Here is a 13,215-nt window from a genome sequence, read left to right as displayed (position 1 = left end):
AATAGATGTTAATGGTCGTTCAGGTCCCTCCGCCAAATCTTCAAGCTTCTTCCTGTACAGTTGATAAGAGTTAATCCAATTTACATATACTCTCTTCTCAACATCATCATCATCTTCCTCACTACCTATCAATACCGCCTCTAAGGCATCACTACTCACCCTTCTTTTTGAGACTACTTTATCTATCACATACACACTATAACAACTGTCACTAGCCCTCGGATACATCATTGCCTTGAAGACATTGAATACCACCTCATCTCCTTGAACCTAAAGCTTCAATTCACCCTTCTGAACATCAATGAGAGCTTGGCCTGTGGCTAGGAATGGCCTTCCAAGAATGATAGGCATGTTTGCATCCTCCTCCATATCAAGAATAATAAAATCAGCAGGAAAAATAAACTTATCCACCTTCATAAGAACATCTTCAATGATACCCCGTGGATGCTCACCAACCGATCTGCCAACTGTAGAGTAACTGTTGTTGGTCTTGCTTCACCCAAACTAAGTCTCCTGAACACAGATAAGGGCATCAAATTAATACTCGCCCCCAAATCACACAAGGCATGCTTACACTCAAATTTTCCAATTGTGCAAGGTATAGTAAAGCTCCCCGGATCTCTCAACTTTTGGGGCAGCTTCCTTTGCAATATTGCACTACATTCTTCAGTGAGCGCCACAGTTTCATAGCCTTCCATATTTCTTTTCTTAGAAAGAATCTCTTTCATGAACTTTACATAACTTGGAATCTGCTCCAAAGCCTCAGGAAAAGGAATATTAATGTGCAACTTTTTGAACACCTCTAAAAACTTAGAAATTTTTTTATCAAGAGTAGTTTTTCTAAGCCTCTGAGGATATGGAACTCAGGCTGGCTGGTCAACAACAACTGGAGGAATCTTCTCTGTGCTCTTATGATCTTCAGTAACCCCTTGCTCAACTGTATCAGACTTTTCACCCAAATCTTCATTCTGAACCACTGATTGTTGTACACTAGAATGCTCAATTTGTTTACCACTCCTCAGAGTAATTGCTTGACATTGCTTCTTAGGATTAACTTCAATGTTACTAGGCAAGTTTCCCTGAGGTCTATTATTCAGCATATTGACCAACTGCCCCACTTGTGTTTCAATATTTCTGATAGAGGATCTGGTCTCAGTCATGAACTGAGTTTGAGTGTTGGTAAGACTCAATAACGCAGCTTGTAATTCATTAGGCCTGTCTGGTGGAGCTTGTGGCCTAGGTTGTTGTGATGAAGAGGCTTGATTCATTGGTTGTTGAGGCATATTCTGCTAAAACTGACCCTAAAACTGAGGTTGCTGGCCCTGATTGTTTTTCTAAGAAAAGTTGGGGTGATTTCTCCACCCAGCATTGTAAGTGTTGGAGAATGGATTGTTGAATGGCCTCTGAAAATTTCTCACAGCTTGAACCTGAGCTTGGTCCATAGGAATGTTATTATTACTAGCAGGACATTGATCAAAAGAGTGAGAACCACCACAAATTTTACACCTAGCCATCTTGAATCGCATTAGCAGACACAGTATTCTGCTGCAATTGTTTTGTCGACGAGGCCACTTATGTTGTCAGAGCAGCAATTGCATCAAGTTCATGTACCCCAGCTACCTTTCTAACCCCAGATGACCTCTCATCAGACCACTGATGATTTTTTGTGGCCATGTCCTCTAACAGTTCATAAGCTTCATTGGCACTCTTACTCATGAATGTCCCACCAGTTGCAACATCAATAATTGTTCTTGTTGTACCACACAGCCCATTGTAAAAATTGTGGACCAACATCCACTTTTCTATACCATGATGGGGAAATTTTCTCAATAGCTCCTTGAACCTTTCCCAAGAGTCATACAAAGATTCACCATCCAGTTGATAAAAATTATTAATCTCCCCTCTCAATTTAGCAGCTTTTGATGGAGGAAAGAACTTGGCAAGGAATTTATGAGCCAAATCCTCCCAAGTATTTATCGAATTGGATTGACGGGAGTTCAACCAACTCTTAGCTCTTTTCTGTAGTGAAAATTGGAATAGCCTCAACCTGATTGCATTGTCGCTCACCCCATTATACTTAAAGGTATTACACAACTCCAAGAAATTCGCCAAGTTCATATGGGGGTCTTTAGAAGGCAAACCACCAAATTGGATAGTGGACTGCACCATTTGTAAGATCGCCGGCTTAATCTCAAAATTATTGGCCTCCACAACTGGCGGTCTTATACATTTTTGTACTCCCGTAACAATGGGCAGTACATAGTCTCTCAGCCTCCTTGCAGCAGGATTTTGAGTCTGGCCTTAAACAACCTTGGGAACCTTATTATTCCCGTCATTCCATGCCATCTCCACAGTCTGATGAGCCAACCTCTTATTTCTTCTGTTTTGTTTGCAAACCTTCTCAATTTCAGGATTAACAGGAACAAGGCTATCTGCTCCTCTTTTGCTACGCATATAACCAAACTACCTGAATTTGACAAAGAAACGCAGCTAAAACAAGTTAGAAACAAGACAAAGAACAACCAAATTAGAAATAAAATTAATTAGACTAATATTGGTAGTTTTCAATCCCCGACAACGGCGCCAAAAACTTGTTGCGAAATTTATTGCTACGCAAGTGCACATATCGCAAAGTAGTAATAATCTTGGTAAAACCAAGTATCGTCCTCAAGGATTGAATCATCAATTACCAATCAATTAATCTTTTTGTTTCTATTTGGTCAATTAAACTTTGATTCTTGTAACAAGGCAGAAGAAAATATAAATTGTAGAAACAATAATTAAGAACTCAATAAAAACAATAAGTAACAGAAAAACCTTGACTTTAAATAATGAGAGAGTAATTAGGACATTTAATCTCATCAATTATCCTCCCTATTAATCCCTAATACAAGTTACCAATTTCTTCTTCTTTCTTCCTATTTCAATTAACGAGTTGACAAAAGCAGCTTATAATCGTGTTATGAATTATAAACTCAACCTAAGTGAAAACTTCCTATATTTCTATGGTAAATTTATTCACAAATACAGCATTAATCAAAACAACTCAAAAGAGAGTTGCACAATTAACCTAGATACTCTCATTCCAAATTAAAATTGTGTCCTAAACAACCAAAGCAAATTCAAATCGCACTTCTCAGATTTTGATTCAAAAACAGGTAATGACTATAGATGGCCAATCAATAATCAATCAGCAAGCATAGATTGCAAGGAATTAAAAAAGAAGATGAAGAAGAAATGATAAATTGCATTAGTTCATAATATGGATTCAAGCGATTCAATTAACAGCCCTAAATAGAAAATTAGTTCATAACTATCATTCTAAACACACAGAAATTCAAGAACAAACATAAAAAAATAGATGAATGGCAAACAATTGAGGAAGCCTCCAAAGGTGTTCTCCAAGATTTTTAGCCACCCAAAATTTTCTGCCTCTTTCTTTGTGAAACTAGGTTTATAACCTTTTTTTTTTCTTTATGAAGGACTTGGGTCGTAGCTCAGCTATTCAAGCGCTGCGGCCCGTGTCCCAAAAACTGCATTTTTCGTTGAGGCGGGTCACGACGCAACTGTCCACCTACCGCAGCCCATGTCTTTGTTTCCTTGGAAATTTGCTATTCCAAGCCGCGACCCTCCAAAACCATGCCACGACCTGTGTCCTGACTCCGAAACACTGCTTTTGTGAAGAGGCTGGCCGCGGCTCCAAATTTCTCAGGTCGCGGCCCTTAATGAACTCTTCAATTTTTGCAATTTTAAACCCGCAAAATCACCAATGCCTTCAAATCATGCCAGAATCCATCCTTTATTGAAAACAACACCGAAACTTGGGTTTTTCTTCTCTTTTTGAACCAATTTCCTCCAAGTATTCAAATCTTCCTTTTTATTCACTAAAACTTAAAAACAAACAAACAAAAGCGTAAAACTGCACTAAATGAAATAAAAACAACATAAAAGACTACCTAAAACACCACCTAACCGTGACATAAACTAGACTCAATAGTTGTGTGTATATTATATTATGTATATATAATACATATCTTAATTTTTATTAGAAAAATTATTATTTATATTTAAAAAGAAAACATGTTTTTTTTTATCAAACTCATATAAATAAATATATATAATCATATTGAATAACAATAAATATTTTAAATATATTATATATAGGTGTCGTTTATATAAATTGTAATTCCCTGGATAGCCAGGTCCGCTACACTGTGTACTTATAAAGGTGCAAGACTTGCTAATCAAGTCATTAATTTAAAAACGTGTCACTAAACATGTATGAGCTAGGGTTAAAAAGGTTTTGGTCTCAAAAGTTTCATTTTATAAAATTAAATTGTTATATACACGGGATCCCAAAAGAAATAGAGTTAAAAGTAGGTTTACAGACTTCCAAAAGTACATAAATAAATATTGGCCATACTACGGCAAAATAGACAATCTTTGGGTCTCACGTTCCTGCCTAAACCTCAACTATGGCGGCTGAGCAGCTGGCCATGTACATTCCGCTCGCAGAGCTCTCCAATCAAGGCTAATCGAGCTTGCCCTTGCCTTTACCTGCACCACGTAGCACCTGTGAGCCAAGGCCGAGCAAGAAAACATGTGCAACATAAACAGTAATAACAAATAGCAAACACACTAAGCATGTACTCTCATCATATAATCCACATTGACCACTCAGCATAAACTCAGAATCATGGATGCAATCAAACACTTATAACATTCATATCGCATAATAATCAGGGCCGACAACTTAGGCCGCACCCCCTGTTTACCCCACTGACTCTGGCCCGCTTAAACCGAGCTCAGTGCATATTAAGTTGTCCTTGGCTACTAGTGGCCAAGCCGCGCCCTATGCGTTAGTGTAACCCTTGGCACCCTTAGGCCGTTGGTTCACTAATGAGCTTGCATGGCATAATACCATCTATTCAAGCATACACAATAGGGAACCCTTAGTCCCATCACATATACTCAACCAGATGCAATTTTCTTACCTTTGGCTTCCAATTGAACTAGTTACGAGCGACGCTCCTTGAGCGCGATCCGATCCCCGAGCCCTAGCTTAACACCTAGTCACAACCAAGATAAAGGATACCATTAACAATCTTAAATGAGCTTCTAGACAAAGTTCTAGTCTCCGAAACATTGAATTTCACCAAACATGGTAAAAGATTCAATCCCGAGCACCCTAGGTTAGATTCCCAAGCCTAGAATCCCAAAATCCCTTAAGGGTCGCGGCATTAGCCAACCATGCCATGGCATGGCCCCAATCAAAGACCACTCAATGCCCAAAAACAGGTAAGGGCCGCGGCATTACTTAGACCATGCCGCAGCCCGCCCTCCTTCCTCAGCATCCATCAGCTTCGAAGGGTCGCGGCTCACCAAGAACTATGCCGCGGCCCGACCCCTTCAAACCCAGAAAAACCACAATTTTTAACTCCCAAACCACATGCAAACTCACTCAAAACCACCCCAAATCCACAACTCAATTATCCAAAAACTTCCCACAAGATCCCAACAACACAACCCAGCTGAAAACTAGACTAAAAACCCATAGAAAACCCATTTCAATTACTGAAACTTCCTAAATCAAGAGCTCAAAACCCAGCCATGCCAAACTCAAATTTAAGCCTCTAAATCATGAATTATAACTTACCCCTTCAGCTGAACTCCTTTTCTAAACTCCTTTTCTAAGCAGAATCCCAGCTAGTTCCAAAGCTTTCCAACTCAAATTCCACCCTAAACATCAATGGTACAAACACCTCAATACCCAGCTGAAAACTCATAATTGAAACCTCAAGAACATAGTATAATCCTTACCTTAGCCTTGGTTAATCATTTCCTAGATAAATTTTGAACTTAGCTTCAAATCCCCACCTCAACTCTCAGAAATTCCCAGCTTGAAACCCCAGAAATTCCCTGTTTTTCCCTTATGGTTTTCACCTAGTTTCCTTGAGAAAGAAATGAGTGAACTGAGAAATTAAGTCGGTTTATTTCTTTCTACAGGTTTCCTCAAGTTTGTCTTATTTGTTAAGTTAATCCTAAGGCTCGGGGTGCCGGAAACGTCCCCGAGGGCAAAACGGTAAAATCCCCCAATATTCCCGCTTAGACTTCCTAACCTCAAATATATCTCTATATATTTATTTTCATAACCCGATAGTCTAAATAACTACCCGATACCTAAAATACCCTTGACTTATCCAAAGTCAACTGTTAAGCCCCGTTGTGACTTTTCCCTGCTATCTAGCCCTAGGATCGCCTCGAGTCGTGCTCTGCAGATTTACCCATATAATAATGTGGTTCTCACAGGTATAGCATTTAATCACATTTATATTCATATAATCATACAAGTATGCTTATCATATAATCATGCATTAAATCAATAAATTCACACATAAGCCAATTATGCCCTCCCGGCACACTAATCAAGGCCCTTAAGCCATATTAGTAATTTTGGGTCGTTACATAAATAGTATGATTGTGTAACTACATAAGAAATTAGAATAATATGTATCTTTTATTAAGAATAAACAGACTTATTCTTCAATCATTAAGGTGTAATTTGAATAAAAATAAATATGATTTTTGCCCCTGAACTATTAGCACTGTCACAATGTACCCACTGAATATTTTGTGTTGTTAAAAATTCCCCCAAACTATGTGTTACTGAGTTGTGGGACTTTTGTTAAATTTCATCCTATGTGACTAGCATAGAGCTAATTTTGCATTTTCGGCACTGACGTGGCAGTGTCACATGTATAATTAGAATTAAAATTTTAATTTAAAAATAAAAATATAAAAAAATCATTTTAAGGATTAAAAAAACAAAATAAACACTAAAATTTATAATTTTAATATTAAACAAAATATCAAATATATAAAAAAAAATGTATTTTATTGTACCCTAATTTTGGCACGAGTTCATTCATTTAACTCGGGTACAACTAGCAGATAAATGCATGGAAAAATAACCAAGTAGAATTTTTTGTTATTATCCATGTGGAAAGCTCGAGATTCATAATGGTCAGACATTATGTTAGGCGTCCTGAGATATCACGAACTGAGAATACGATGGTTGTTAAGCTCGAGCTCAGAATTAGATAGCTGTCGAAGCACAAGCTTGGAGAAGACATCCAGCTCGTGACGATTCAAATATAATGCATATTTAGGGATCCCCATACACTCGGGATTTGTGTATACGTTTATTGATAATCAGGCTGTCATATTTATTATCCGAGATAGCAGGAACATATTTATTCTGTTATCAAATCATATCCCAATATAAATGGAAATTATTTGAATTGAATATAGACACTATGTAAATGCGTGATTGACTCACGCGGTTACCCAAACCTGTTCATAAAATTCCTCTATAAATATTGGGAATGTTGGACAGGAAAGGAAAATTATTCTATAATACCGAAACTCTACCAAAATAGAGAGAGAAATAGTAATAATATTGACTCGTGGACTAGGTGGATTTTAACCACTGAACCATGTAAAAGTTTTGGGTTCTTGAGTTAATTCTTGTTATTTTTATTACGGTTTACCATTAAGCACTAATCTGTCTTTATTATTTCTTAATACATTGTTGGCAAAAAATCACGTCAACATATTTAAATAAAACTAATTAATAAATTATTAAATTTAAAAACAATGGTTTAATTGTAGTTATAAAGTTAACAGATTAATTTTTTTTTTTAAGTTAGCTTATTAGTTGTAGTTATAAAAAACAATAGTTTAATTAAATTATTAAAAAAACAATAATTAAAAGGACCATTTTTTTTCTAAATCCTTAGTCTACGATTCTTCTTCGTCATCCTGATACCCACCCACTCGTAATCACTTTCTCAATCTAAATCAAACCCCTTACATACGTTAATTTCTCCTTTCTCCATTGTTATATCTTCTTCACTTTCCCAAATCAATTCCAAATTTTTTAACTCAAATCAATTTAACATCAGAACACACAAACAAAACCTAAATACAAATCTAAAGCACATATTTAAATGGCCAAGAATAAAACTTTCTATGAAGCTCTCTGTCTAACGATCAACACACCAGATCTTCTCCTTCCTTCCTGGCATCTCTCTACTTCAGCGACTTCACCTTCGACCTCTGCAAGCCCCGACCCCAACCCCGTCGTCACTAACCCCAAACCTCGAAGATCCATCCTGTAGTCCCCGACCCCAACCTGCACAGTCCACGACCCCAACCCCGCCACCGCCGACCCCAAACCTTGCATATCTAGCCGAGTCATGAATCCATCAACCACTTGAAAAATAAAACCTAGAAGATGAAGTAGGAGAAGTCGAAGTCGAAGTTGGGAAGTGGGGCAGAAAGAAAAAAGAAAATAGGGGAAAAAAAGAAGTAAAAAAATATTTTTTAATAAGAAAATAGATTATTTATTTTATTAATCATTAAAATTATTTTTTTATATTTTATTTTTGAATTAATTTTTTTAATTTGAATTATACACGTGGCACTGAAAATGCCAAATCAGCTCTCTGTTAGCCACATAGGATGAAATCTAACAGAAATCTCACAACTCAGTAACGGGCATAGTCCGGGGGGAATTTTTATCAATGCGAAATATTCAGGGGGCACGATGTGACAGTGGTAATAGTTCGGGGGGAGGGGGGGGAGGTGGGGGAGGTGAGCAAAAATCCTATTTATTCTTTGAATAATACCATGAGTGTTTTGTACTTTAAATATGATAGTTTATGTCATTTTTTTATATATAATATTGTTTATTTATTTAAAATTTATATAACAATCATACCGATTTAATAAAAATAATTAATAAATTCTATAAATAAAACTAAGCAAATATTGCTTGTATCTAATATCTCTTCTATATAAAAAGTGTGTAGATAACATAAATACTTAGTTTTAGCGGCTTGTTTTGTTAAATTTAACAGAATATTCTAAATATTTGACGAAATATACTTGTAAAACTAACTCAAATTAAATATTTATTAATTATATTAATATAAATTTAAATATTATAAAATATTATTATTATTATAATATTTAATATATGACTACATATATAATAATTATATTAATATAAATTTAAATTTAAATATTATAAAATATCATTATTATAATAATATATAATACAAAGCTAGATATTTAATACTTATATTAATATAAATTTAAATGTAAATGCTATAAAATATTATTATGATAATAATATATAATCCTAATTTTTTACTAATTATATTAATATAAATTCAAGTATTATAAAATATTATTATTATTTTAATACTTATCTTAATATAAATTTAAATATTATAAAATATCATTATAATAATAATATATAATACATAATCTTAATTTTTATTAAAAAAATTATCATTTATATTTAAAAAATGTGTCATATTATATATATATTTTTTAAAAATCATAAATAATATTTTGGTTTAATTTTTTATTTAATATAATTATATTATTTTTTATTTATAATATTATTTATTTATTTAAAATTGACGTACAATAACACAAATTTAATAAATTCTATAAATAACGTGTAACTTTAAAGCTTTTACCTAGTATATATATATATATATATATATCTCTTCTATATAATAAGTGTGTAGATAACAGAAATTATTGGTTTTAACGGTTTTTTATTTTTTTAATGTTAACTTTAACGAAATATTCTTATATTTAACAGAATATTCTTACATTTATCAGTAGTTTGTAAACACTTAAACTTAAATAAAATAAAATTAATAATTAAAATAGGATATTATTGAGATATTTAACAATAATAATTATTTCAAAATAATAAATAATTAAAAAAATTAAAATATGATATTTTTCAGATATTTTACAATGAAAATTATTTTTAAATAATAAATAATTAAAAAAATTAAAATAAGATATTTTACAATGATAATTATTTAAATATAATAAAATCATACATTTTATAACTTAAATAAAATTTATTTAAACTTAAACTCACTTATTAAAATAATATCATATTAAACATTGTTGACGCGGTTCTTCGCCAACAGGTAATTAAGAAAAGAAAGAAGAAGGGATTAGTGCTTATGTTGAACCGAAATAGATGAATGATCTTGGAAATGAAATGGTGACACAAAATACGTTTTTTAGGTGGTTCAAAAGTTAAAATCCTTCTACTCCACCAGTCAGTATTTTTGCTATATACTGAGTATTCTTTTACAGGGTGTTTTTTACATAATATAATCCAACCCTTTGTAACTCCCAGGGTCTCCATATTTATAGGAGAAGGCACCTGGGAGTTGGTAAGAAGGTCATCCCGTGACCTTCTTACCTATCATGTCAACTCTGTGACATTCATGATTAATTCCTAAACCTGACACATAAGTGTGGTCAAATCAATAGGTAAGGGGATAATAGGCCGCACGGCCCAACCCAGTCGTGGGTGTCTGAATACGCACGTTCACGCTGTGTGTCCGAGAAGTCAGGGATATATCAGACACGTGATGTTTGATATATGCACGTTTACCTTGCGTGGTTGACTTTATAAAGGGTCACAGCCTCCAACTCCAGCTCGTACCACGAGCTGGATGCTTCCCTCGACCTGTGGTCTTCAGAGTCCAAACTCAGTCCTTAAGCAATCTTGGTGAACCCTTGGGTTACCTCGATCTAAGGAGGTAGGACCTTACGATGGCAGCTCCGGTCTCGGGGATGTCCACGTGGTAGTCATTATTAGGCCGTATCTCAACTCGCTAATCAGCCCGTGGGAAAATCAGGGCGTACATCTGCCCCCCAAGCCTCTGCTCGTGGTACACGACGTCGTGTAGGGCCACAGTAGGGGCTTTTAGGCTTCCCCATGAACTCTTCATACTCCACATTTTACGCAGGCGCCGAATACGTGGAACATCGTGGTTGGTGACGGTACGTCTTCCAAGAACCACATTTAATGGCCTAGCCTACGCCCAGCCGTCGTTTCGTCTTTCGAGTGGAGGGCCTTGGATCCCACATCAGGGCAATCCAACGGTCCTCCCCACGTGGCCCTTCATGTATATAAAAGGGGTGGCCACCTTACGCATGGGCCACCCGTTCATTTGAAATTTTCCAGGAATTTTCCTCTTCTTCTTGCTCTAAAAAATCCCCTTTTTTCTCTTTCCGGTTACCATCTTCGGCGTTCCAGAAACTCAGGTGCAAGGGCTCCTTCGAAGCTTTGGAACCAACTGCTCCGGCGAAGCCCCAACCCAAGCGATCCCTTCACCCTCTTCTCAACCAAAACACTTTGTAAGTCTCCTGACTGTGCACGTTTTGAAATTATTTTTCACTGTAGCTTAGGTAAATATTTTACTGTAGCCGCATGCAAGGGTTTGCTGGTTTTTTGTGGGCATGAAGGGTGAAAACCTTTTAGGCTAGGGTATCTTTGCAGTAGAAAACCATTTAGGAGCATGGTTTGTAGAATGCATTTTCTGGGGAAAATTTCTGGGTAGGATTTTTGGTATGCTGGTTTAAAGTATTCAGTGTTTTGGGTGCAAAACTGGGTAGCTTAGGAGATACGCTTCACAGGCGGTTTTGCCTTCCTTGCCTGCTGAAACTTTCCTTCCAATGCAAATTCTATCCTGACCCTCTTGACACACGGATTCCGAGTAATCGGGGATCTGTTGGGAGCACAGGCGCGTGTTCATAGAACCGCGTGGTCTCATTCTCCACGGGTTGGGCTTACCTAAGATCGTGCAAAGAACACTCCTGATTCTTCCTCATGCTTAGGTCGCCTTTTCTGAAATCTTTTCTTTTGTTCGCTAGGCGACCAGATGGCACCGAAGAAGAATGCTCCAAAGAGGACCGCTGGCAGCTCGGCCTCCCAACAAGACAAAGGAAAGGCGGTGATGGCTGAATCCCCGATCCCCAACTTCGGGCCAGCGGTGGAACAGGAGCTCGAGGTGGCCCCTGACGCGTTCTTTGAGGCGGAGAGGATCGTCTCAAAGAGTACCGATCAAGCGAAGGTAAACAAGATCTTCCTCTCCCACAAGATCGAGCTGGGGAGAGAATCCGTGATTGCCCGACCTCCCGCAGAGGGCGAGCGGAGCTGCGTGCCGCTTGATGAGGCATTCTCGGCCTGGAGTGACGAGCATTTCAAGGCGGGGGCCTTCCTCCCGCTGGATCAGTATTTCGCCGATTTCCTCAATTACGTGAGGTTGGCCCCATTCCAGCTCCCCCCCAACTCTTATCGTTTGTTGGCGGGGTTAAGATACTTGTTCCTGAAATAGGAGTGGGAGGTCCCCACTCCTGCAGACATCCTTTATTTCTTCTGCCTCAAGGCCAGCCCGGAGCAGCGGGGGCGAGGTGACGGGTTTTATTACTTAACCCAATTCCCCAACATGGCTGCGGTCATCGAGCTGCCCAGCCACCCCAACGACTTCAAAGATCAATTCTTTATGTTGACGGGGTTTCGAAACTGCGAGCTGCACTACTTCAATCGTCCTCGTAAGTGCCTTTCAACTTTAGCTCGTAAGTTGAGTACCATTTAGCTCCTCATGTATCCCTTTCTAACTTAGATTGATTCTGCAGCTATCTTCGCGAGGACAGAGAAGTCTGTGGTCCTCGAGAACCAGTACGAGACACTGGCGGGCTTGCCCCCCAGTGAAAAGGACTATCGTCAACTCGTGATAGATGAGACGATGGTGGCCTGCAAGCTGATCTTCCCAGGTCAGACTCTGAACCTGAGGAGGCTCCGGGTGCTTCCCCCAGCTCACGATACCAGACCTATCATCATGGAGGAGGTCGCGGGGGATGAAGATGAGGAGGACGAGGTGCCTCTCGTGAGGACGAAGAAGCGGGCGTTGGAGGTTGCCCAAAGAACGGACGAGGAGAGGATCCAGTCCGGAGCAGCCACGGGTCCTTCTGGCCAAGGTAACCCATACATGTTTAGGAGCTTAGATAGGGCCACTGCCGACCCCCGGCTAGCTAGGTACAATCCCAAACAGATCGTCAAACGCCATCGAAGTGACCCAGACTTAGATGAAACCCTGCTCCACTGCGTCGACCAGCTCGTGCTGGATTATGAAAGTAGCCTCTCTAGGGGGACCATAGTTATAGATAACACCCTAGCTTTTAGGTCGGTTCTATTCGAGGAGTATGGGACTAACCTTCGGTCATGGCCCTCACTCCGGGAGGGTACCGTAGCTCTAGGACTTAGGCAATATGTAGAAGAGTCTAGTCCTGAGCCAGCCTCGGATCCAGAACCCGCGCCAGCTC

The 13,215-nt window shown here is 38.0% G+C and overlaps 1 protein-coding gene and 1 non-coding gene across 2 annotated transcripts; one reads left to right on the top strand and one right to left on the bottom strand.

Moving 5' to 3' along the window:
* Positions 1–270: 270 nt before the first annotated feature.
* Positions 271–1,283, bottom strand: LOC133779449 (uncharacterized). The gene is made up of 3 exons (XM_062219409.1): positions 888–1,283; positions 453–749; positions 271–363 (listed from the first exon to the last, which is right to left on the bottom strand). The coding sequence occupies exons 1-3, from the start codon at positions 1,281–1,283 to the stop codon at positions 271–273; spliced, it is 786 nt and encodes a 261-aa protein (XP_062075393.1).
* Positions 1,284–1,804: 521 nt separating this feature from the next.
* LOC133780965 (small nucleolar RNA R71) lies at positions 1,805–1,911 on the top strand. The gene has a single exon (XR_009869768.1). It is a non-coding gene; the product is annotated as a small nucleolar RNA R71 (small nucleolar RNA).
* Positions 1,912–13,215: the final 11,304 nt, after the last annotated feature.

The sequence above is a fragment of the Humulus lupulus genome, chromosome 5 (assembly GCF_963169125.1).
Source record: "Humulus lupulus chromosome 5, drHumLupu1.1, whole genome shotgun sequence".
Lineage (NCBI taxonomy): Eukaryota > Viridiplantae > Streptophyta > Magnoliopsida > Rosales > Cannabaceae > Humulus > Humulus lupulus.
Note: the sequence above shows the minus strand (reverse complement) of the source record. Positions and strands in the feature narration are given on the sequence as shown.